Source organism: Paramisgurnus dabryanus, chromosome 24, assembly GCF_030506205.2.
Source record: "Paramisgurnus dabryanus chromosome 24, PD_genome_1.1, whole genome shotgun sequence".
NCBI lineage: Eukaryota > Metazoa > Chordata > Actinopteri > Cypriniformes > Cobitidae > Paramisgurnus > Paramisgurnus dabryanus.
In genome coordinates this window covers 27,703,162-27,729,132 of record NC_133360.1, presented here as the reverse complement: position 1 = coordinate 27,729,132, position 25,971 = coordinate 27,703,162, and the positions used below count along the sequence as shown (strand labels likewise).

Below are 25,971 nucleotides of genomic sequence, written 5' to 3'. Positions count from 1 at the left end.
TCAGCTACTCTTTACACCTCTGACCTGAACACAGACACAAGTATGAGAGGAGTCACTGTTAATAGAGTAACAGATGAAGAGTGCTGTTGATGATGATGATGATGGGCTGCAACCTGTGACTATATTCATATATAATAATAATATGGCACAATGTCAAATGCATTGCTATTTATAAAACAGTTACTGACCAATCAGAATCAAGGATTTCTTATATTTATTTTATTTAAACTTTATTTAATCAAGAAGGCCCATAACGCTGGGGAAACACTTGCATGATCAGTCATTATGATCAAATTACATTCATAATCTGTGCGAAAAATCATTACGTGTGTCCCTGGCCTGTGGGAGACCAAGCAGCGAAGCCATACCTTTCATAAAGACAAAATTAAGTACAATAAAACAAACAGTGAACAAAATTAAGATGCACTAATATACCTTTAAAGGACTTTTAATATTATTTTTAAATCCTAAAATGTCATGTAAATATATTTACAAAAAGTCAAGCCTATAGCAATAACATTCTTATAACAGATAAACGTCTTTATAATCATACATTTTATATAAGCACTTTAAACTTTCATTGTAACAAAATGATCAAGCTGTTGTTATATTCTGTAGCTTAATTCATGATCAGAGTGCAGAATAAGCAAAATATTTTCTACTGAGTCCTGAATGAAACCTAAATACACTGAAGAGTCGACATCTAGAAGAGATAAGCAACATGAAAGGCAACATGCATGTAAATAATGTCCCCATAGTACTAAACATTTTAAAATAAACTGAGCAAATGCTTTTCTAGCTGCAAGATTAAATCACAGCCCTGTAATAAAATCCTAACCTAACTAAAAACAGCATTGAGTTGAATAACAGCCTGACTTATAGTGAAGATGAAAGTAGATCACAGTATCATCTACATAAAGATGCACTATAGCAAAGTTTTTACAGGATTTATGCATTGTGATGTTACAGTTGATCTGACACTGACACAAGACTGTTGAATGATAAACTCAATACTTCAATGAATAATTCATCTATTTGAGCATTAGATTATTTACACTGAGCTGTCATTAATATGTCACTGTATATGACATCACTGCATCACTGATGTCACTGCTGAGAGACTGTTACTAGGTGATGATGTCATAAAGAGAGTTGTGACATCACTCCAGTAGTTTTGATGGACAGACAGCTGATCTACTCACAGACCTGCAACATCTAACAATGACAAACACACAGAAAGAGATAATGTCATAAAATCTGACCATTAGTTTATTTAACATACAGATATACAGATTTTCTCACCTCTATTTGTTTGTCATCAGTTTTGTTTTTAGATGAGTTCAATTTATTCATGCTGATGAAAAACCTGTAGGGTTAAAATTCACACTCTTACAATCTGAATTTATATCAGAATATTCACTGTATGTTATGCAGTTTTGAGTTTTACTTGATATTTTTACTTACCAGATCCATACAGCTCCTATAATGAGAAACTGAGGCAGAAAGACCAACAGAGGGACAAACACTGAACTGTCCACTGTTTCTGAAATAGAAAATATCTTTACTCTTCATCTTAAATGACAAAGACTCGTGATGTTAAAATCAATAAAATAAATCTATCAGATAGATCACCTGAATGCAGGTATGAGAGGCTGTGCTACATTATGAATATCATCACAACTGAAGAGCAATGACCTTTAACCCGTGACTTACAGACTGACACAGAGACAAATGAGTAAAATCTTTTTATAAATCAGTTTCTATAAAATTAAAATAATAATGACACAAATGTTTCTTCCATTATGAGATATACTAAAGTGCGTGACATATAAATTACAAGGGTGTGTGCACACCAAAGCTTTTAAACACGGCTGAAAATGTCAGACGAACGGTCGTCCAATGTCAGCTTTCTTCAGCTGAGCGCTTAGGTTGCTGTGATACTTCTGGCTTATCAGTCGTTGTACAATGCACAGGTTGGTTGTTGTAATATTTGTCCCACCCCTCCTTCACTGTGATTGGACAGCTGCATGAGAACTGATATTAATGAGCTGAGCTTTCACCCAAAGTTGAATATTTTTCAACTCTCTGCATTCAGCGCCGAGCACGGAAAAACGCCGGCTTTTCTAAAAAACATCGCGCTTCCATTGGAAACAATTAAAAACATACGCCGGCCGCCAGCATAAAAGCTTTGGTGTGCACGCCCCCTAACTGCTACAATATTAATGATCAGCTATGAGTTCTACACAGTGAAAGTAGCTCAGTGATGATGTCATAGCAGTGAATAAACCAATCAGCATCAAGGACTGAAACTCTCTTTTACATAATTTAATCAGATGTACAGTCTTGTTCAAAATAATAGCAGTACAATGTGACTAACCAGAATAATCAAGGTTTTTAGTATATTTTTTATTGCTACGTGGCAAACAAGTTACCAGTAGGTTCAGTAGATTCTCAGAAAACAAATGAGACCCAGCATTCATGATATGCACGCTCTTAAGGCTGTGCAATTGGGCAATTAGTTGAAAGGGGTGTGTTTAAAAAAATAGCAGTGTGGCATTCAATCACTGAGGTCATCAATTTTGTGAAGAAACAGGTGTGAAGGTGTGCCCCTATTTAAGGATGAAGCCAACACTTTTTGAACATGCATTTGAAAGCTGAGGAAAATGGGTCGTTCAAGACATTGTTCAGAAGAACAGCGTACTTTGATTAAAAAGTTGATTGGAGAGGGGAAAACCTATAAAGAGGTGCAAAAAATGATAGGCTGTTCAGCTAAAATGATCTCCAATGCCTTAAAATGGAGAGCAAAACCAGAGAGACGTGGAAGAAAACGGAAGACAACCATCAAAATGGATAGAAGAATAACCAGAATGGCAAAGGCTCAGCCAATGATCACCTCCAGGATGATCAAAGACATTCTGGAGTTACCTGTAAGTACTGTGACAGTTAGAAGATGTCTGTGTGAAGCTAATCTATTTTCAAGAATCCCCCGCAAAGTCCCTCTGTTAAAAAAAAGGCATGTGCAGAAGAGGTTACAATTTGCCAAAGAACACATCAACTGGCCTAAAGAGAAATGGAGGAACATTTTGTGGACTGATGAGAGTAAAATTGTTCTTTTTGGGTCCAAGGGCCACAGGCAGTTTGTGAGACGACCCCCAAACTCTGAATTCAAGCCACAGTACACAGTGAAGACAGTGAAGCGTGGAGGTTCAAGCATCATGATATGGGCATGTTTCTCCTACTATGATGTTGGGCCTATTTATCGCATACCAGGGATCATGGATCAGTTTGCATATGTTAAAATACTTGAAGAGGTCATGTTGCCCTATGCTGAAGAGGACATGCCCTTGAAATGGTTGTTTCAACAAGACAATGACCCAAAACACACTAGTAAACGGGCAAAGTCTTGGTTCCAAACCAACAAAATTAATGTTATGGAGTGGCCAGCCCAATCTCCAGACCTCAATCCAATTGAGAACTTGTGGGGTGATATCAAAAATGCTGTTTCTGAAGCAAAACCAAGAAATGTGAATGAATTGTTAAAGAATCATGGAGTGGAATAACAGCTGAGAGGTGCCACAAGTTGGTTGACTCCATGCCACACAGATGTCAAGCAGTTTTAAAAAACTGTGGTCATACAACTAAATATTAGTTTAGTGATTCACAGGATTGCTAAATCCCAGAAAAAAAAATGTTTGTACAAAATAGTTTTGAGTTTGTACAGTCAAAGGTAGACACTGCTATTTTTTTGAACACACCCCTTTCAACTAATACCCCAATTGCACAGCCTTAAGAGCATGCATATCATGAATGCTGGGTCTTGTTTGTTTTCTGAGAATCTACTGAACCTACTGGTAACTTGTTTGCCACGTAGCAATAAAAAATATACTAAAAACCTTGATTATTCTGGTTAGTCACATTGTACTGCTATTATTTTGAACAAGACTGTATGATGAGATGTTGTGTTACCTCTTACAGTACAGGAATACTCTTGTAGCTCCTCACTGTTGATTGAGTCCAGGTACAGCTTGTTTAATAATGTCAATCCATCTGTTACCTGTTGTCCATTCTTATACCAGATGTAAGTATGTTTGCTATCCAATGAGCAATAAGTTGAACAGCGTAATATCACTTTTTCTCCATCTATCACAGGGTCTGGGCTGCTTCTCACTCGTGTATCTGAGATTTAATATAACAGAGTTCACGTCAACTACTTTTTAAAGTAAGGCCTGAAATTTTTGATTCAGCTCAATTCAGTATGATGTGAAAAATGTCAAGGTCATGCAGTCAAACACACACATACAGATAAAATATATAATGTGAACGCAGCTTAAATTGCTTTAAATAAAAGCATCTGTCAAATGCACGAGTGCAACATAAATATTTGTCTCAATTCTGAAGACATCTTTGATAAGCGTCCTCTACATCAACATAAAGCCTTGATTTACAAAACAGGGCAAATTAGCACGAGAGAGCAATTCCAAAAAAGCACAGGGAGTGGTAATATCTGCTTGTTATTTACTAAAAAAGCACAATTAAATAACAAAGGCACAACAGCTGGTTTCCATAATGAACAACACAATCTACTAAGAACAGCGCAAATTAGTCCAGGGTCGCAAATAAGCAGAGCTGATGATGTGCGTGTGATGTACTGCACCTGATGCGCTTGAGTTCAGCACCACAAACATCATAGCAGAAAATTTGAGGTGTAAAAATTCAGCTAACAAAGCTTTAGTACAACGAAAGAACTGGAGGACAAAAAAATAAGGTTTACAAGAAGTTTTGAAACACCTGGTATTGTGTGACCAGACCACACCTTTACAGCTCCAATTATCCCCTGCGCGTCTTTAGTAAATCCAAACAGACGTTAATTAACGCCAAAATGATAGTTAGTTAATCTGGCTTATAGATTTATTACTAGATTAGACTGGTAAGTGCTGGTTTGCTGCTGGCCTGGCTGCTTGACCAACATATTTACACTATTCACAAGCATCCAGTCAATCATGCTTGCAAGCTGGTAAACTGCATGGTCTAACTAGTAATGCTGATTAAGTGAGTTAAGATTCCACAGCAATGAAGACATTGAGATACAGCAGCATCATATATGCAGTAACCAAAACACATTATATTATTTTCAACATGGACAACCTCAAAAACAAGTGTAACATTCACAACATTAACATCATACAGTGTTCAGACGAGATGAAATTTCAGATGATTAACTCAAATGATTAGCATTGGTAGCATTGGCATTTTTATATTTAAGAGGTACACTAATCATTGTTTAACAAATAAAACAAAAATTATAAGGACCCAAAACTGTAGATTAAATATATTCATTACAAATCTGATCAGTGAAAGCAGCTTTACAGAGAGTTTATTATGAGCAGTTACCTGTAACAATAAGATAGACTCCAGGTGAACCAGAAACTTTATCTGATGTGTTAGTGATGATGCTGAATAGATATTCTCCAGTGTCACTCGTGTTGACGTCTTTGATTCTCAGTGTGTTTCCCACAAACTCCACACGACCAGCAAACTGATGATCCTCATGCAGATCTCTAACTTCCTCTTGATCATAGTAATCCCAGTATGTTTTCTCTACTGTATATCCAGTTGGATGTGAGTATGAAGAGTGAATATCTACTGTTGATCCCACTAAAGCACAAACTTCTGTAGAGGTGTAAGTCACACCCCAACAGCTACTGTTAGAAAGACCTGAAAGAGTCACAAAATACTGCTGTAACATTCACAATCAATTACAAACACACTCATACTGTATTAAACTGAGCAGGAAATTTTAAATCTAAATATGAAGAGTTCAGATGCAAAACCCTCTAAGTGCGTCTGACATTTGTTTTGTGAATATTTTTATCAGTCTCTTATGTTTACTGTAGGTTCAGTAATTTCTCTGTAATGACAATGAAAAGGTTTTTAATCAGTGATCTAAATGCTCTATTTTCACTAATTTCACTTTGGGCCTTTCATTGCCCTGCTGAAAAAACAGCATCAAACCAGCATGGACCAGCATGGGAATTATGCTGGTCTATGCTGGTTTGATGCTGGTTTAGCTGGTGGTCACCTGCATACCAGCACCAAAACACAACATATGCTGGTCTTGCTGGTATGTCCAGCATGGGATGCTGTTGCTAATGCTGGTTTGGTGCTGGTTTAGCTGGTGCTAATGCTGGTTTGGGGCTGGTTTAGCTGGTGCTGATGCTGGTTTAGCTGGTGTTCACTAGCAAACCAATACCAAAACACAACATATGCCGGTCTTGCTGGTATGCTGTTTTTTTCACCAGGGTTGAATATTTTTTATTGAACAGCAACAAGTTCAATAGGATAATGTTTAATCAGTCTCTTGATTCAACAATTCAGTCAATATCCTAATATATTCAGTATACCTCTTTTTATTGAGTAAAAAGCTTTTGCACCTTGATGTGCACTCCTCTACCTTCACTCAATTCATATTCTGTGCTGAGAGCATTCGGTTAATATAATTATCCAACGTGATCCCATGAGAATATGTCACAGGTCAGGGCGGACCACCGACACTCTAAACCCTACCCCTACTCCAATACCACCTTGAGGAGTCCCCAGAGTTCCCAAAAAGCAGACAGACACTGGGCTTAAGAACAATCAAATAAGCTTTTATTAATTTATTCAAAACAGTCTCTCGTATCTAATAAGTCCTCTTTTCGGCCTCTCTCTCCTTCAGACCAAGCACAATGAGTGAGGGACAGACAGCTTGCAGAAACTCTTCAAGTATGCAGCGGTGAGTATTCAGAAAAGGCTTTCCTTCGCAGGTGTGCCACAGGGAATATTCAGAAGGAGCTTTCTTTTGTTCCAAAGCGGCTCCCCTTTGCGGGTGAACAGAGATGGATTTCCAGTTAGGGCTTTCCTACATAGGTAAACAGCAATCGATACACAGAAAGGACTTTCTCCTAGGCGGCCAGCAGTAAGTATAGAGAAGGGCTTTCCTTTACAGGTGGACAACAACAAGTATACAGAAAGGGCTTTCCTTTACAGGTAGACAACAACAAGTATACAGAAAGGGCTTTCCTTTGTAGGCAGGCAGCGATGGATACACAGAAAGGGCTTTCTCCTAGGCGGGCAGCAGTAGTATTCAGAAGAGCTTCCCTTTACAGGTCAACAACAACAAGCATACAGAAAGTACTTTCCTTTACAGAACGGCAGCAGTGAAGACACAAGACGGACTTCCCTTTGCAAGCGGGCGGCAGTAGGAATGCAGAAAGAACTTTTCTTTGCAGGCGGGCAACAGTAAGTATGCAGAAAGGACTTTTATTTGCAGGCGGGCAACAGTAAGTACAGAAAGGACTTTCCTTTACAGAAGGGCAGCAGTGGAGACACAGGACGGATTTCCCTTTGTAGGCGGGCGGCAGTAGGTATGCAGAAAGAAGCTTTCTTTGCAGGCGGGCAACAGTGAAGGCACAGGACGGCCTTTCCTTTGCAAGCGGGTGGCGGTAAGTAGTGTTGTTGTCAAGACCACCTAAACCGAGACCAAGTCATGACAAAGACAGGCTGAGACCGAGACAATACCAAGACTTTAAAGGGTCGAGACCAAGTCAAGACCAAGACAGGCCGAGACCAAGTCAAGACCAGTACAAGTCACTGCATTAAAACACTTATGATAAAATGTGGAATATTAGGCACTTCTTGTCTGTGTTTGTGTGTGTGTGTGTGTGTGTGTGTGTGTGTGTGTGTGTGTGTGTGTGCCATCAGAGAAGTTGATAAAATAACCAAAGGCATTGCAGATATGTGGGAATTAATCTTTGTCTATAAGCAAATAAAAGTGAACAAACACTGAAGAGATGTACTAAAATGCTAATAGAGGCCCGTTCCTTTCCCCACAGAAAAGCTGCTACTATGAGAGGGTATCGAATAGAGCTGAGGATTGCGATACATCCTGGAGTTGCGGTGGCCGCGAATCCCCAAACTCGATTGAGGGGGTGGCGTCTGTGAACAGTTGAATATCGGTGGGGGACGAAACAAGGTTGTTATTGAAAAAAGGGTAGGCCGTTCCACTGTTTTAAAAATGTTAGCCAGAGCCTGAGTTTGTCGCGACATGCTTGGGTTATAGAAATGGGGTCTTCTAGCGAGCGGGCGGAGGACACGAGTGAAAGTAGTTGCGATATAAGGGACGGCCCTATAATGCGTATTGCAAAGTTTAAATGTCTGAGCAAGGATAGGAGTTTGCGTTTTGAAAAATTAGATTTTTTTAAGGAAAGTAGAAGAGACGAGAATTATACAGTGAATTTGTTTTCTTTAATTGGAATTTTTCTGAATCCAAATTACTTCATAGAAACTCAATGGATGTTGCGGGGCCCATGTTTTTTTCCTGTGTGAGGGGGATTCCCAGTGCAGAAAAAAGTTTTGGACTGTGAGAAGGTACTTGGCTGATAGAGCCTTGGGCGACGAGATTATAAAAAATCGTCTAGCAGGTGAATGAGGTGAGGAATGGCGTAGTTGTTCGTCAAGGTCCAGCAAACTGCTTTTGATAGCATGTCGAATATTTTAGGGCTACTTTTGCATCCGAACGCTAAACGTACTGCAAAATAGTATTTCCCAAGCCAGCGAACTCCAAATAAATGCCATGAATCTGGATGGATAGGCATTACTTTGAAAGCGGATCAATTTTTGCAAGCCAAGCACTCCGACCTACGATTTTGATTATGTCGATTTCCTGATCTATGTTGTGGTATTTAAGCAAAAATTCATTGAGAGGGATCAAATCAGGGATCAGGCTTTGCTCTGTCTGTATGTCTTCTTGGGAGTAGCCTGTAGGAAGACATACAGATCATACAGCTCCGCTTTATGCATCTTTATGAAGAGCTTGATTGAGACATAGTAGCTGAGCCAAAGAGTCTACTAATGCTGCATACTGTCAACAGATCGAGGTAAGACTGCTGAGTCTATATGTACCCTCTTATGGTTGATTGCTGAGTGCTTCCACCTGTGTTTAATTTTCTGAAAGTCTTCCTTTCCGAACCTTGTTAATAAAACCGCATATATCTAAAGCTCGTTGGCTCTTTGTGTGCCTCGTGACATATCTGCAGCATTTCCGTTGGTGTACTTTTGACATTTTAAAAAATGCGCTGTGACAGAGGGAAGCCGGATCAAAGTTCTCTGGGATTAATAACTTTAATACTTCTCTTTACTTTACCTCATATACTCCAGAGAGGACCTTGGCTGCAGCACATGGTCATTTTAACTACTTTTGGTACTTATTTTAAAGGGGACAGAGAATGAAAAACCATTTTACCTTGTCTTTGTTGAATGGTAGTATACCCGCATTCACGAACATACAAAAAGTGCCATAGAAATTACTCTTTTAGAAATGTCAGCCAGAAAACGGCCCAATCTGAAAAACTGATGCTTATGACATCACAGGCATCGAACTGCCCCTCCACTTTAAAATAATTGGCTAAATTTTTTGAGTGGCAGCAAAGTCAGCCAATCAGTAATGAGATTGCAAGTTAAGCCAGTAGGGAGAGCCAAATAGGTGCAAAACCACTTGTTTAAAATCCCCCACCCTAATAGAGCTATCTGAGAGAGGTTTTTAGGAAGCTTCTAAGGCATTACAGACCCAAACAAAAAAAATTTGTTGTCTACATGTCACATCACAGAACAAGGATAAATACCCCGTTCAATCATTCTATGTCACCTTTAATATTCGCAATAAATAAGTTTTTGTGATTACACTTGTCTGTCTGTTATGCTTTTTGTAACAGTAATGTTAAATTATTTTAATAAACTGTTTTGCGTAGGACTGTAGTGGATTAAACTATTTTTAAAATGCTATATTGTTACTATTGTTACTAAAATGTTCCTAAACATATCTGTCCGTTATGTTGCATAATATAAAAAGAATACATTTCGTATTTAGACATATTGTATAAAAATTGTTTGGGTTTAGGGTAAGGTTTGGGTTTAGGGTAAGGTTTGGGGTAGGGTTAAGGTGATAAGATATTGCTTAAATCGTTAAAGGGAAATAATACAGCAATCTTTACGGAATGAAAGATACGTAAATGTTTTATGTTTTTTAGCTGTAAAAACGTAACAATGGTAGGTTTAAATTTTGTAAATTCGTTTTTAAAATTACGTGTAAATACTATGTATTAACTAGGGATGTGCATTTATGTCATTTTTTCATTTCGATTAATCCATAGGTCTGAAGAACGAGTACTCAATTAAGTGGGGGCGGGGCAATCAAAGGGGCGGGGCGTCATGTTGAAAATGAAATTATTTTTATTAAAAACACTCAAATAAAACTTAATTTCGAAGAAACTATGACAGAACAATGAACACATACTAGATTTTTAATGTTTTAAATGTTTTTAACAAAAACCTCTAACAGGAAAAGCTGTGTGATGAAGTGAAACTAAAGGGTTAATAAACACAAACCGAAGCGCTTTCTATTTGACGCACTCTGCATAATATTAAGCCTTTATACAACATAAATGTACAACGTGCATCTATCTGCATTAAATGCTAGACTTCAACTAAGTTTTCAACTAAGTTATATAAAAAAAAAAAGCTTAACTCACTTTGTGCATGTGCATCATAAACAGCGCACTTTTAAACACGTCCAGTCAAAGCTCAAGCTTCATAACATTAAGCAGCTTTAAGTCTTTTGCTATCATTTTAGCGAGCTGTGTCGTGTCGTCCTCTTACCTCAGTCATGTAATGTTAATGCTCGTACGGCTCTCTTGTATCCCTTGACATTTGATGTTTAAATATGAGATGATAACCCATTGAACTTTTGACGGCGCTGTACATTTTGCACCTGACTGACTGTATTTCCGAAAATCACGGTACGTTTTAAACCATAGTGCCATAGTGATGTGAGTTGTGGCCGGCTTCGTGGGCTGGTGGGCTGCCGCGGATTGCGCTGATCGGCGGGTTGCTGCGGCGCGGTCACGCCAAATTATTTGTTTGTTTTTGAATTACGCATGGTAATGTTACTGATGTCATACGCCGGTCTGCTTAGCTCGACACGACGTCAAACATGCATCTCCAGACCCAGTCTTTACTACCACATGCGCTTGTAGCGCTAACCAGACATCCAAATGCCGCCATATCCACAAAAAATAAATAAATAAACCCACATGATCGTTTTCGTGATTGAACATCGATGCCACGTTCGAGTACTTGAGCAATCGAGTACTCGTGCCCATCCCTAGTATTAACAGTGAGACCAGTTTGCATTATCTTGTTTTGACATATTGTGTAAATGTCAGACTCACACACAGATGAAGAGGTAGAGCAGGAATAACTGTCAGTGTTTCCACTGGATGACACAAATATGCTTTGGTTATTTGTTATATATTCTCCATTCTTGAACCAGCTGTAATCATATTCAGATGTTAAAGGGCAGGAGGAATCACAGCTCAGTTTTACTTCATCTGTAGATTCAGGATTCATCTTCACCTGTAAAACTAAATAATGAAAACCTTACATTAGATGAGAAATGAAAAGAGTTTAACTGGACTGATGAGAATGTAAATGTACCTGAGACTGTTAGATTGACTGTGACTGAGCTGAGATGTTTAACTCCATCCTTCATAATGAACATGAGCTGATATTCTCCACTGTCTCTCTCTATCACATTAAATATTGTAAGATACGAGTTGTTTTTAGTGATCCTCTGAAGCACTCGTCCTGAGTAATCTGAATCTAAAGTCAAATCTTCAGGTTCATCTTTGTTTCTCCAGTTTGTTCTCTGTTTCTGACTGAACCAGAACCCAGTTGTGATGTTGATGTTTGAGTAATCGCACTGCACTATCACCACTGTCCCCCTCACAGCACAAATATTCTGTTCATTAAAGTTATCCAATGTGAGGAACCCTGAAGAAAAAACGGTAACATTATTTATATTTGTAGCTTACTGTAGTGTAGTTTATTAAAATGACTATAGAGAAATTTAGACAAGAATGCTGGGCTATTTTAAACCCATTGTTGTATAAATATTGGGCAGAACACAGGGGCCCGTTTCAGAAAGATGGTTAAGTGCAAACTCTGAGTATGTTAACCCTGAAATGAGGGAAACTCTGGGTCTTCCGTTTCAAGAGGTAGGTTAAACCTGAGACAACGGGGTAAGTCAAGCCTGTCTCAGAAAGAGAGGTTACTTATACTCAGAGTCTGTTTCTGAGGTAATTCAAACCCCATTCACACAGACCTTTGGTCCCAGAAAATACCCGTAAAATTGCCAAACAAGCTTTTGTGTGAACGCAAACATCCCCCGTAAACCTTCGGGGATCGTAGCCGAAAAGAGGACCTATTAAGATACACGGAAAATCTTCTGTGTGAACAAGAAGCCGAAACAATGCCGTAATGGGCGTGTCATAACAACAAAAGTTATAGTTCAGCTATTTAAAACGAGAGATTTACATGCATATCAACATTCACAATGAGAAATGTCGCAAACTAGATTGAAGCAATTATCAGGAAATGATAAATGAGACGCATAAACAATGACGCACATGCCGTAGTGAGGATGCGTGTGTCATGGTAACATGAAGTTGGTTCAACTCTTTAAAATGAGGGATTTACAACATTCACAAGGAGAAATGTCAGCAAAAAAAGAAAGTGCAAGACTTTAAACAGATCACGTGTCTTTCCGGGACCTTGCAGATGCCGGCAAATCATTGGCAGTGTGAATGAACAAAAAATCTAATGATCCCGGAAAATCCAGGATGCATTTTCCGTGTATTTTCCGGAATGTCTGTGTGAAAAGGGTTTTATTCTGTAAACTCTAAGTGTGTGCCAGTCTCCTCCCCTTTTTAAATGAATAGCTGTATCATTAATCTTGTTAGTTCATTTAGCACATTCATCATTACATACATTTTTATTATATACGCTGTAAAACGTTTTTTAGCAGACTTTAAAGGCGTTCTAAGCGAATCTGTGAGACGTTAGTTTTTGTTGACGTTTGAATTGTTTTCAAACAGACGGAGCGTAGTTAACTCCTCCCCCTCCCTTCCGTGCTTTCATGAACACGCCCAACCCCCACCCCCAAATCCTTCTTGTCGTTTATTGGCTGGAACACTTTGTTATGGTTTCTGTTTGTAGGTTTGGCCACTGTGTTGTTATTGCCGTTTGTGAAGCCTGGGCTGTCTACAGAGATCACGTTTTTTTACAGTTTGATCAGCGGACAGGCAGCAAGCAGATAGTGAGGAGATGTTTCCTGTATGTAACAAAAAATGTTTTATGGTCTAAAACGCGTCAATTCGCTTAGAGCACCTTTAAGTCATAATCAAATTTCCAGTGCAAGTAATTTTAAAATTAAACTGTAAATGAAATTCACTTGTAAACCTAATGGGGCGGTTTCCCGGACAGGGATTAGACTAATCCTAGACTTAAATAAATGTAAGAGCTGTCCAAACTGAATACAACTTGCACTGACATACAGTATCTTAAAATACATCAGTGCCTTTTGTTTTGCCTCAAAATGCACACAAGTAATGTTTTTAGTAAGGCATATGTGTTAAAACTAGTTATATTTCCTTATTAAACTACGACCTAGTCCTGGTTTAAGCTAATCCCTGTCCAGGAAACTGCCCTTACATGATATATTTAGGTGCAGAGACCATCTAAGTGACTAAAATGTCAAGTGCTTTTATAGAGGATCCTGTAGATGATGTTGTTGCATTTATTTGTAGAAAGTTAGATTTAGGTTGCGGGAGGATTATGAGACCCCAAGTGGATTTTTGTCATATCCACTTGCATTTATGTGAGTGATATTATTTTTCTTTGCAGTCATTTTAGATATATATCCTTACATGACTAATAGCAGCCTTTGTGACCATGCTCTTACATCTGAACAGTTGCCTTTACATTTCTTAGTATATTGCTGTGTGCTGTGGGCAGGGCACACATACTGGCAGCAGTCTGAGTTCGAATACCGATGTAGTTTTACTCATGACAGACATTTGTAAAGCTCATAGCCTTTTATGCCAAAGTCTTATGCCTAAGTTCATTTTTTGCTGCTGTCATATTCTTTTTGTTCATGGGATTACATCTGCATGAAAATGAATATAAGGTGTAATGATCGACTTACAGTCCTCAGTTTATTTACTTCTGATATTTTGACCGTGATAAAAAAATTACAGAAAAAGGTACTCATTTACTAGAGTAGCAATTTCCTCAACAACTCTTTTGTTTAAAATATATGCTCATAGTTGTACATTCAGTTAGTAATAAAAAGGATTCAGAGCTCTTTTTTACGTGCTGTTGCCATGGTAAATCGTAATATCTGAGCTCCATTGATCATGGCTATTCATATTGACTGTGCACAGAGCTTAACTTAGAGTCAACCTACTCAGAGTTGATTGCAGTACAGGTTTTACACCAAAAACTGTGACCATCGTATTCTGTGACCCTAGTAAGCACCGTTGTCGCCATGCAGTTTAAACTCGACCACACAGACCAGTTCAGTACGCAAACAGCGTATAGTCAAACATGTCGGCTAATTCAACACATGCACATTATCTTGAGCGCGCTCATGCACGCGCCCTAGAAGAAAGTTTGCTGACGTGCTGCGGATAAACAGACGCGCTGATTGAATGGTACCAAACAGTTCTAGTTATTTAAATTAATATGTTATTAAACACTCAAGTGCTTTTAGCGTCCTTTTATCATGATTGTTTCACACGGTTTGTTACCTTGTTAAAAACAACTTTATCTTTATAAATGTAACGGGATGTGTTTGGGGAACTACAAATCCCACCAGCCTTAGTGGAATAAAAGGAAGTGTGAAATTGGTCAGAAATTCCTGGTGTATACAGACAATAACCCACTCAGTCATCTGCGGAGTGCAAAATTGTGGGCGTTGGAACAACGATTGGCGAACCAGCTTGCGGATTTCGATTTGGAAATTAAGTATAAACCTGGACGGTCCAATGTTAATGCTGATGCTCTGTCTAGAAAAACTGCTGTACCTGTAGCCGAACTGGCTATGACTACTAAGGGAGTAATATCAATGTGCTCAAAACTGTCAACAGGTTGCAAGTGAAACCATTTCTGCTTTCCCTGAACAACCGAGAGAAGATTTGAGCAAGCTACATGAATCTGATGCAGTTATTGGACGATTTCTTGTTTATTGGGATCGACAAAGACCACCAGATGCACAGGAGAGGGCGTCAGAGCCATCAGAAGTACTTGAATTAGTGGGGAAAGCTGATAAAGATATAGAGGCAATATTATATCGCCGTTTTTTCAACAGGATAAACATCGAGAAATCCGTCAAGTTGTATTGCCAACCGCTTTCAGAGAAAGGGTCCTTACAAGCCTGCATAATGATCATGGCCATCAAGGGATTGAAAGAACAACAAGCTTAGTGAGAACTCGGTGTTATTGGCCTGGTATGTTCAAGTCCATTAAGGAATGGTGTAAGAAATGCCAATGTTGCACCTTACCGAAAGTGATGCGACCAAAAGTATGAGAGGCCATTGGATATACTGGCTATTGATTTTACCTTGCTGGAACCTGCATCAAATGGACTTGAAAATTTAATGGTCACGGACGTGTTTTCAAAATTCACGCAAGCCATTCCGACAAGGGATCAAACAGCATCAACATTGGCACGGTCTTGGTAGAACATTGGTTTTACTTATTTGAAGTACCATGACAAATTCACTCAGATCAGGGGCGGTGCTTTGAAAGTAGACTGATCCAGGGGTTATGAAAGCTGTATGGCATTTCAAAAACTCGTATAACGCTTTATAGACCACGAGGAAATGGGCAATGTGAACGGTTTAATAGAACAATACATGATTTGCTGCGTACTCTGGCCCCGGGAAGAAAAATTCCATTGGCCATACGTGTAAGTGTACGCTTACAATACCACTGAGCATCAAGTTACTGGATACTGTCCTTATGTACTTATGTTTGGACAGGAACCACATCTACCTCTTGACATTATATTATGACTGGATAGTCAGACCCAGAGTGAAGTGGATTGGGTAGTGGACCACAAAGATAATCTGGAACGGATGTTTAATAAGGCTCGAGCCCGCCTAAAGTCTGCCACAGAGCACCGTGCCCGATTAAATGATTCTAAGGTGTCCCATGAAAAGTTACAAGAAGGCCAGGTGGTGTATCAGAGAGTTCATAACATAAAAGGCAGGAATAAAAGGCAGGAATAAAATCCAGGATGCCTGGGATCCTACTCCCTATAAAGTGGTCGGATTCCCAGATGAACACGGAGCAGTCTACTCCATTGTTCCGTTGGACGGAGTTGGTAATCTTCGACACATTCACCGTTGTGAATTACGACCATCTTATATTTCATTGGATGATCCTGGATTCTTGAATTTAGGGGACCATCATGAAATCTTTGGAGACAGAGATGGGAAGAATGTCATTGTGGCCCTAACACCTGAGGATGCCTTTACTCAAGATAAAGTTAATATGTCTCAACCTCTGTTAGATGACACCTATCAAAATTTTTCCAAAGATTATCAGCCTCCACAACAACCGGAAGTGGCAGTAAGAAGAACCAAGAGGTCAACAGCTGGGTCCCATTTAAATCCACATTGTCTCCCTCGGCCAGTATGTGCTAGTGAAGTCCAGCTAAGTGATCAGCTTGCTCTCCCTATGATAAGACCGTCTAACAATTGGCCTAATGTAATGTTCTGCCCGTGGTTGTAGTGTTTTGAAGTAATCGAATAGAGGTCTTTCACTTCCTCTCTTGGTTCTTCCGCAAATCCAAGAAGGGTAGTCACGGCAGATATAAGGTATGACACTGTGATATTAGAGTGGTAATTTTAAAAATTAAGTCATCGAGTCATTTAAAATAATGGGCTGCTTTTCTGTCTGTCTTGTATGCCCTCTGTTGAAAACACAGCGGGTTTATGTATTGCCTAATGGCAATAGACCAGCAGGAGTAAGGATCATTTGTCTGCAGTTGTATATCAAGTATTAATGATATGAGTGTCGAACATATTAGGCATCGTTTGGCAGGTAGTTATTTTATTTGTTGAGTAACATGAAACCATGTGTATTTAATATGTATTTTATTTATATTATTTTGTTTGTTGTTTTAGTATTAAGGACGGGCAGGTTGCCTGAGTGTTACAAACAAAGATAACGGATGGTAGAGGTATTGTTTATTTTGTTATTTTTAAAGGGTTTATAAAGTTTTAATTGTTTTTATGACTTTGGTATGTAGTTTATGACTTTGGTTGAATGTTTTATTTTGTTTGTTCGATTTTGAATATGGGGCTCTTTTTACTTTATTCCTTTAGTAATGGATTGTGTTTTCGCTTGCAGGGATGCACAGTTACCGTTTATTTTAGGTTTAATTATTCTTTTGAAGTCTAATGTTTCTATTATTTTGAATAAAATGTTTTTGATGGACTTAAGCTTCACCACTGCCTTGTGCCTGGTCATTTACCACCTCTGTGGGGTACCCATATTTACATAAACAAAATGTTATATTTTAATGTTATTTATATCGCCTGTGTGTGTGTGTGTGTGTGTGTGTGTGTGTGTGTGTGTGTGTGTGTGTGTGTGTGCGCGCGCGTGACGTGCCGTTCTCTGCTGGTGAATGATCTTAGCTGCTTCAATCTAGTTTGCATTTTTATGCAAATATATTAATTTAAATAACTAGAACTGTTTGGAACCGTTTAATCAGTGCGTCTGTTTTCGGCAGCATGTCAGCAAACTTTCTTCTAAGTGTGCGTGCAGGAGCACACTCAAGATAATGTGCATGTGTTGAATTAGCCGACATGTTTGACTATACGCTGTTTGCGTACTGAACTGGTCTGTGTGGTCTAGTTTAAACTGCCAGCAACAAAAGCGCCTACTAGGGTCACAGAATACGATGGTCACAGTTTTTGGTGTAACACCTGTGCTGCGTCTGAAACTGCCTACTTCAATACTATATAGTAGGCAAAAAGCAGGAAGCGAGGCGAGTAGTATGTCTGAATTTGTAGTATTCCAAAAAAAGTATGCGAAAAGTACCCGGATGACCTACTACTTCCGGTTAGATTTTGAAGCGTGCATACGATGGACACTTCACTATACCATGATGCCCCAGGAGCGAAGTTATGCAACGAAGAAGAAAGGCGAAAGCAGCGATGCAGCCGTTTTCGCGCTGATATGACATAACGTGATGATGACGTATGTCATGTGATGTATAAACATGGCGGATGTAGTATGTCAGATTCGCATTCATACAACTAGGATTAATACTATACAGTACCTACTGTTTTAACAGTCAGTAAGTAGGTACTTCATCTCATTCAGTACCTACTGAATGGTATACAGTTTCGGACACAGTCCTGTTTTTCCTAAACGCAAATTATGCAATTTGCATAGGGCCCCACACCACTAGGGGGCCCCCTTGATCTCAAAATAATTTAAAACATTTATACCAAATCAAAATGATTATTATGTTTATTAAAAACAAGACGCTATAATTTAAATAATTTGCAAACATGCGGATTAATGCAGGTTTTTAAAAATACTTAAAGAGCACCTATTATGGGATACACGTTTTTAAACATCCTTTTGTGTGTAAGTGTGCATAAGTACATGCTAACGATATTCAAGAAGTACATACCTCAAAGAAAACGATGACACGAGTTATCGTCTCTAACGTTCGAGGACTACAAAAAACACTCGGATTGTAGGCAACAGTTTACTTCCTGGGATTGGTGACGTAGATAAGACCAACATTATCATAGTTCAGCCCTCTCTGCTTTGCTTGGGTACGCCCTCAAAGACGAGGGTGGGGAGCGCCGAGTCAGAAGACAGCTAAAATGGCGGAGGTTGTGAGTTCCTGCTTTGACCCTGTTTGCAAGCTCTTGTTTCATTGTTTAAGCGATTAAATCTCTCGAGTAGACGCTGTCTCTTTAGATGCGAGGGCAAAATAGCACTTTATGGACTTCCACAGAGGACATCATGTTTAATACGGTTCCGGAAAAATCCAGTCAGAAGTTGTTCACGGAGTTTTCACAATAACTGCTTCTCATGAACCGAAGCTGGATTTGCGCGAAGTCTCCTCTTGAAAGTTGGATTACTGCACTTCTGGATCACAGGCTGTAAGTATTCACGTTTATTATTTGCCTTTTACTGTACATTACGTAACCGGTAACCGGAGATTAACATAATGTGCATGTAGAGCTAAGCTTGCAAGCTAATTGTCTTGTGTTGTAATACTGTATTTCATAAACAACGTACCATATTTACACACGTGTATGTTGAATTATGCAGACTATCGTTTTTTTTATCTATGTTGGTTTAGACATGTTTACAAACTTGCTAAGTTGCTAAGCTAAATACAAATACAAATACCAGCTAAACTGTTACCGGTAATAAAATTTGTTCTCATGATCAAACTCAAGAAACTCTAAGTACAGATGATTTGTTTAAAGTTATATGTGTTTTACTGTTGTATTTACTTGAAGCTTTCTTAGATTTTGAAACGAAGTAAACACGTAATGTATGTTGCTAATGTTGGGCCATGTAATATGTAATACATTAACGTTTTAATGAATAGTCTAACGAGTTATAGTCGTTGTACTCTATTGTTATAATATGTCTTTTTGACTGAATACATGTTTGTTTTATTTGTCTATATCCTAGATTCGCAGCTGGACACATCCTTCTACACTGTATGCAAACATGCAACATCATTACACACAGTACAAGGAGTCAGACTGGCATATGAGGAGCAAAGGTGTGTAACACACATGATGTATTTAGCTAGTGAAACCACTACCAGTCTTAGATGTATAACTGATGATGACAAAGTTTTTTTTCTCTGCATAATAATAGGAACCCAGGCAGTAGCATCGTTTCACAATGTTTCCATCACCATCATCAGTGGATGCCTTTGCTGTCCGTAGCCTGAGATTTCAGATTTGCAGCAAAAAAAATTTTATTTTCTCATTTATTGGAATGCTGTGCAGGTATTTAAGTATTTTAGTAACTGTGTTAAATAAAGTAGTATTTACTTTTACAATAAATTAATTGCTTGTTTATATTTTACAGGTATTTGTACCTTGCAGCCATCCATTACAATGTCACCAAGCCGTAACAAAAGCAGGAGAGGGAAAGTACAAGGCTATGTTCCCAAAACACACAAGTGACATACCGTAAGCAGTAATGTTTTATTTCAAATACATTCATAATTAAAAACTTAATGTATGAAGCAGGGAAATAAATGATCAAAACAAAAGATTTATTGACTGCAATATTTCTACAGTTATGTGGATGATGTGATCAGGCTTGTGTTTGATGAGGTATTTGAAGATAAGCTGAAGGAAGCCCTGATTCCAATGGACCTGGCATCACAGTTTGAGAGACCTTCAAAGGAGGACGTGATTGCATGCCATCTTCAGTGCAGGGGTCGTCGAAAGCCAAAATTGTGACCGATCTGATCAGGAAGCTCCAAGCGTATCTGGAGAACAACACACGACAGGATGATAACCTTATAGTGTCGTCTTAAATAGCACCAGCTGACAAAGCTTTGATATGCCATTTATCTGAATAGATAGCTGTAAGAAATGAATTGAACAATTTTTGAAACAAGAGCACAATATGGTTACTAAAGTATGTTTATTTATATATTGTTTAACATTTAAATATATATTTGTAATAAATAAAAAAAACTTTTGACTGACTATTATATTTTCTTTAAAGTTACATCTTTTGTTCTTTTGGGTACTTTGTTACTATAATGATACTTTAGTGTTATTGGTTTAAAAATGTAATAAAACTTACTCTAGTCCTGCACCTCAAAGGCTTATAGTCGGTACAATAAATGTTCTGTGTGTAGGGATTTAGACAATTTGTGCAAAACCTGGATGATGAATCACGCAGGTAAGAGGCCCTGGAACATGTTGCATTCTCCTTAAAACCTAGTAAGTAAAAACATAGCACAGTCTTTCATAATAAAGTTTACCATAGTAAAATAATGTAGAACTAACATTCATTTCAATTAATACTTTCTTTGTGCTACATTTGGTGTTTCCATATAGTTTGCACAGTAAAATAGTATGTAAGCAGTATTTTATAATTAAGTTTACTATAGTAAAATAATGTAGAAATTACCAAGTGAAATCGTTTTATAATCATTTTAACAAATAATTTATATGTGCTACATTTGGTGTTTCCATATAGTTTGCACAGTAATAGAGTATGTAAGCAGTCTTTTATAATATATTTTACTAGAGTAAAATAATGTAGAAATTACCAAGTGAAATCGTTTTATAATCATTTCAACAAATACTTTCTATGTGCTACATTTGGTGTTTCCATATAGTTATGTAGTACGTTATAATTACCTTTTGGATGTCTTTGCAACACATTTTCATCTTCGTTTAGCATTCTGGCAGAGCTAAGGACACCTAAAAAAGTTAAATCCAATCGCGTTCATTGACGGAGATCGTTTATATCGTAACGGCCGTCTGAACTCTCTGGATCGAGCTTGAAGTGGTAAGGCAGTACAGACACCATCGTTTATAGAGAAATATAGCGCTTGTTTACGTTGCCTCTGAGGCTGTGACTCTCAGTCAGAATCTGTGTCAACCCACGCGTAGTCAGGGGCGTAACCTTTCAAACACACGCTGAACCCAGCTGACCAATAACAGTTGAGTAGTCATCTGACCAATCCGATTACACTAGACATTTTGGGAGGCGGAGACAGGAACTAAACCGAGCGTTTTCCAGACAGTGGGAAATCGGTGAGGTATGTAAGCAATTTATAAGACTCACAATGCATTAGTTCAAGTTTTAATAACATGTATGTACTATGGGATATTGCAATAACGTGCTAACGTGCCAATTTATTAGCATAATTGGTGCTCTTTAATGATTTCTTTAATCACTTATATGTACTCGGACAACATGCAGGCCGTTTCTCAATCCGAAGGCTGCAGCCTTCAGGGGTCACATTTGTAGGCTGCATCCGTCATAAAAACATATTTCAGAATATTAACAATTAGAAAGTTAAGTATTATTCTTAGTTAACGTTTAATTGTTATATGCTTATGACTTGCAAATGTGACCAGTCACGGAAAGTAGGGACACAAGTCGGATCTGGGGCATTTTGAGTTATTCATAGATTTTGAAAGCTTTCTAACGATGTGTAGCACATAAAAATCTGATAAGATTTGGAGAAGTTGTGGCCATTTGAATGTAACACATTCAAGAAGGAGAATGCTGAGAAATTTGAGAAAGAAAAAAGTTAACACTTTCCCCTTTCCCTGGCTGGAGAGACAATAGGGCTCATTTACATCTCATTTAGCTAAGCCATATCCCCTGTAAAGCCGTTTTGAGATGTTCTAGCATCATATGAAGTATTTTATTACAGAAGTCCGAATGAACAACATGCAAAAATAAACAGGACTTTTACCTTTGTGGGGATCACAAGTCGAATCAGTCTGTTTCAGATGTGTGAATCATCCAATGATTTTTGTCCACAAATGCGTATAATCCGTGAAATATATAGTCTATTAGTACATCAGATTTCGGACTGTTTACATCGTAACATGTAAGGGTATATCAGATTACAGTCCGGTATTTGCGTTCCGTTAAACACATGAACCCGCCTTCAAATTTTGTATTTAAAATAGGGTCTCTGTGTAACTTATGAGTTTGACTTCATGCTGCGCTGCAAGACGTCAAAGTACCGCGAGAGCGAGTCGAAATTAAACTACTCCGTAAGATTTCTTGAAGAGCTCTCGCGGTACTTTGACGTCATCCGACTGCGGCGCCCCATAAAGTCAGTGACACGGCTGATGTACGATGCGGCTGACTGTTATTTGTTCCGCCCCAGCTTCTTTTATCTTTCTTTTGTTTTGAGCGCCCGAGCTTCATTTACAGTCTGGGGAGACGCACACTATAAGTTTGAAATAAATAAATAAAACTAAGCAAACATGTCTGAGGAACAAGGCAGCCGCGTCACTACAAGTCACGTGACTTCACGCTCGAGCCGGAAGAGAAGACAATGCTGAATAAAGTCGTAATTCTTGCTATTTTTGGACCAAACTGTATTGTCGATGCTTCACCACAATCTCACTGACCCACTGATGTCACATGGACTACTTTGATGATGTTTTTATTACCTTTCTGGACATGGAAACCGTACATAGATTTTCAATGGAGGAAACAGAAAGCTCTAGGACTAAATCTAAAGTTAAAACATCTTAAACTGTGTTCCGAAGATGAACGGAGGTCTTCCGAGTTTAGAACGACATACAGGTAAGTCATTAATGACATTATTTTCAGTTTTGGGCGAACTATCCTTATTCAGTAGTCACGCTGTTCCCTGTGGGGGCGGAGGCGAAAACACAAGCTTATCCAGTATGTAAATATACACACAGACAATGACGCCCCCCGCTGCACGCTAGAATCTCCGGAAAAACAAGCCTATTTCAACCGCAAAATGTACGCTTTTAAATATACATAAACTGCTATCTCAAACATGGAGAGGCTTCTTCGTGATCTCAACTAACAGATTCTGCAATAAAACGAAAACCACAAATTTTGAAAAAAAAAAACTTTGATTCTCATTTTCTCGAAACTTGTGCTGCCGACTTGTGCCCCTGGTTTCCGTGACGGGTCACAAATGAAAAGCTTTAAATAAACCAAGCTTAATTACGTATGCAGCGTGCATATGCTACCTCCGTAGGTTGCAGCCTTTGCATTGGGAAACGGCCGCGTGCATGATGCAAGAGAGTGATGTGCTAACGATGCGCATATTATATGCCCACCATGCTTTAAAGTCTGGAGCAGAATAAAGGAAAAAAAACGTGAAGCAATAAAACAAGAGGAAGCTAAGTGTTTGTAATATTTTTTAAGTTAGTATTGTAGTGTAATATTTTCAAAATAATACTCCAGTACAGATTTCCAAATTCAAATTTCAAAATTGTTTCGTTTGGCCTTTATAGGTTATTTTCAGTAATTAATAATTTATGTAAGTAAATAAAGTTAACCACATTTATGCACTTTAATGTGTTTGTCTTTCAGTTTGTTTAGCTTTGGTAAATGGGTAACGTTTTAAGTGGTTATTTTTTTACTGTATTAACAGTATGTATAAATATTTAATTTGATTCATTAAATTAATTAAAATTGAAATCAGGTTTATTTTTTAGTGCTTCTCACACATTTTAAATCAAAACAGCTTTACAGCAAATACATGTTTCATGTTATAATCAGCACGTTTATCAGTCAGGGTTTCAAAGTAATGTGAATATGGGAATAATATACAGCTGTAAGATAATACACTGGCTAGTTAAAACAAATAACTAACAGCAACATTGAATGGGTTTTATGAATGCACTGAAAGAGGGCCCCTCACAAAGGTTTGCTTAGGGCCCCCCAGCATCTAGGACCGGCACTGGTCGATTGAACCAACTCAGATCAGCTGTTCTGTAACCGAAAACTCTCAGTTTCCTATCTCAGAGTAAATCAACTCAGAGTTCAAGTTTTAACTCAGAGTTGGTTGAACCTCCTTATTGAAACGAGCCCCAGATGGTTAAAAGGTATACAATGCTGTTGTTATGCAACCTCTTAACCCAGCATTTTTAGAAGTGTATAAAAAGGATGTAAGAAATATATATTCATAATAAAAATAATGATAACTTGATTGCATAAATTATGTTCATTTGTGTTGCATCTCAATTCACATAAACTTTCATAAAAATGCTAAAACAATATTTTTTGTATATTGCTTCATCACGTGTGGGGGATCAACATTTGAACAATAATTCCACAACGATACACAGTCACTATCAGACCTGGATTTAATTCTTTAGGAATAAGTAAAGGAAAAAGTTTCAGTACAACAACAAAACTGTGTTTCATACCTTGAATGTGTAACAGCAGGATCAGTGATGAGAGTCTGAAGTTCATGATTTCTCTTTGTAGAAACTCACATATACCAGCTGCAAAACATTAAACAAGAACTTTTTCTTATTGCTGATAAAAAACACAATGTTAGTTTGACTGTGACACTAAATTCATAAATCTCTTATCACAGTTCACATCTGCCGCTTTTACAGTAAAATCAGTAACACACAACTGTTATAAACTAACAATAAAAGTATTTTATTCTTAAGTTACATTTAATAAAATATTTAAACATGCATACATTACAAATTATAGTGCAGTTTTCTGTCAGTGGTTTGTAGCTGTCAGTTTTAACACACTGTAGATGATCTGATACTGATCTCAGTTACTTCATTTTTTTCTAAGCAAAGTCGATGTGAAGAAAAATGTCTAGCACTTTCTAGCACCCTCCCCAGAATAGTTTATCTATATCTAGTTCTTTATCAGTAAACGTCAGTAAGCTAAACCTTCAGGAAATCATAATTGCTGACTTTAGCAACATTATCAAAACTGTTTTCATTTTACCATAACAACTTTTGCAACCTTAACAAAATTTTAGATGGTGTTTGATCACAAGATGGTGTCTGCAGCCTCTAAGTTTGAATTCACTACTCATTTTATTAACTAAAATGAGTAAATGAATGTACCAGCTAACATGGACAGATGAACTTGACAACACAAATATCTTTGGGTTAAGTCTCTTGTGTGTTGCCCAGTACACCATGACCGGGTATGTGAGGGTGTTTCTTTTCTTTCTTGTGAAATGATTGATGTCTCCTAACAGCTTACCTTTAGATGGGCTGAAGAAACCTAGCACTTTAAACACAGGTTTAGATGAGATATTTAAATGAGCCACCATATTGGCTGCACCGTCTTTAACTACAATAGAAAACTAAAATTGACTTTTCTAGCCTTCTTTGATGCAAAATCATCAATTACATCATCATATGAAACCTGTTGTGTAACTGTATAATTGATGCTGATGATGGGAAGTCCAGACGAACGCTCCTGTGACATAAGTACATTTTAATAAGCTTCAGCTACTGTCACTGGAAGGTCAAAGCAATTCTGAGTGCAGTCCACAGATTGGGGTTGATTTCTGTGAGCTCTTTC

General features: G+C 38.0%; 1 protein-coding gene and 2 long non-coding RNA genes across 3 annotated transcripts; 1 reads left to right on the top strand and 2 right to left on the bottom strand.

The window, feature by feature from the left end:
• LOC135741087 (uncharacterized) lies at window positions 1-24,933 on the bottom strand. Its single transcript, XM_073813624.1, has 9 exons — window positions 24,837-24,933; window positions 11,530-11,865; window positions 11,265-11,456; window positions 5,392-5,715; window positions 3,967-4,176; window positions 1,465-1,543; window positions 1,303-1,366; window positions 1,207-1,215; window positions 1-24 (listed from the first exon to the last, which is right to left on the bottom strand). Exons 1-9 carry the CDS (start codon window positions 24,880-24,882, stop codon window positions 1-3), a joined length of 1,284 nt encoding a protein of 427 aa, XP_073669725.1. The 5' UTR covers window positions 24,883-24,933.
• LOC135741074 (uncharacterized) lies at window positions 18,494-20,371 on the top strand. The gene is made up of 5 exons (XR_010529326.2): window positions 18,494-19,064; window positions 19,609-19,702; window positions 19,801-19,934; window positions 20,017-20,120; window positions 20,231-20,371. It is a non-coding gene; the product is annotated as an uncharacterized lncRNA (long non-coding RNA).
• On the bottom strand, window positions 20,286-21,833 carry LOC141281602 (uncharacterized). Its single transcript, XR_012335944.1, has 3 exons — window positions 21,312-21,833; window positions 20,749-20,885; window positions 20,286-20,425 (listed from the first exon to the last, which is right to left on the bottom strand). It is a non-coding gene; the product is annotated as an uncharacterized lncRNA (long non-coding RNA).
• Window positions 24,934-25,971: the final 1,038 nt, after the last annotated feature.

What these genes read in the sequence shown, in the direction of transcription:
- LOC135741087 (XM_073813624.1), bottom strand. Translation starts at nt 24,882, where the DNA reads ATGAACTTCAGACTCTCATCACTGATCCTGCTGTTACACATTCAAG. An exon ending in AGTCAATCTAACAGTCTCAG is followed by an intron (nt 11,457 to 11,529) that starts GTACATTTACAT and finishes TTCATTATTTAG; the next exon opens with TTTTACAGGTGAAGATGAAT. An exon ending in CTCTACCTCTTCATCTGTGT is followed by an intron (nt 5,716 to 11,264) that starts GTGAGTCTGACA and finishes TGACTCTTTCAG; the next exon opens with GTCTTTCTAACAGTAGCTGT.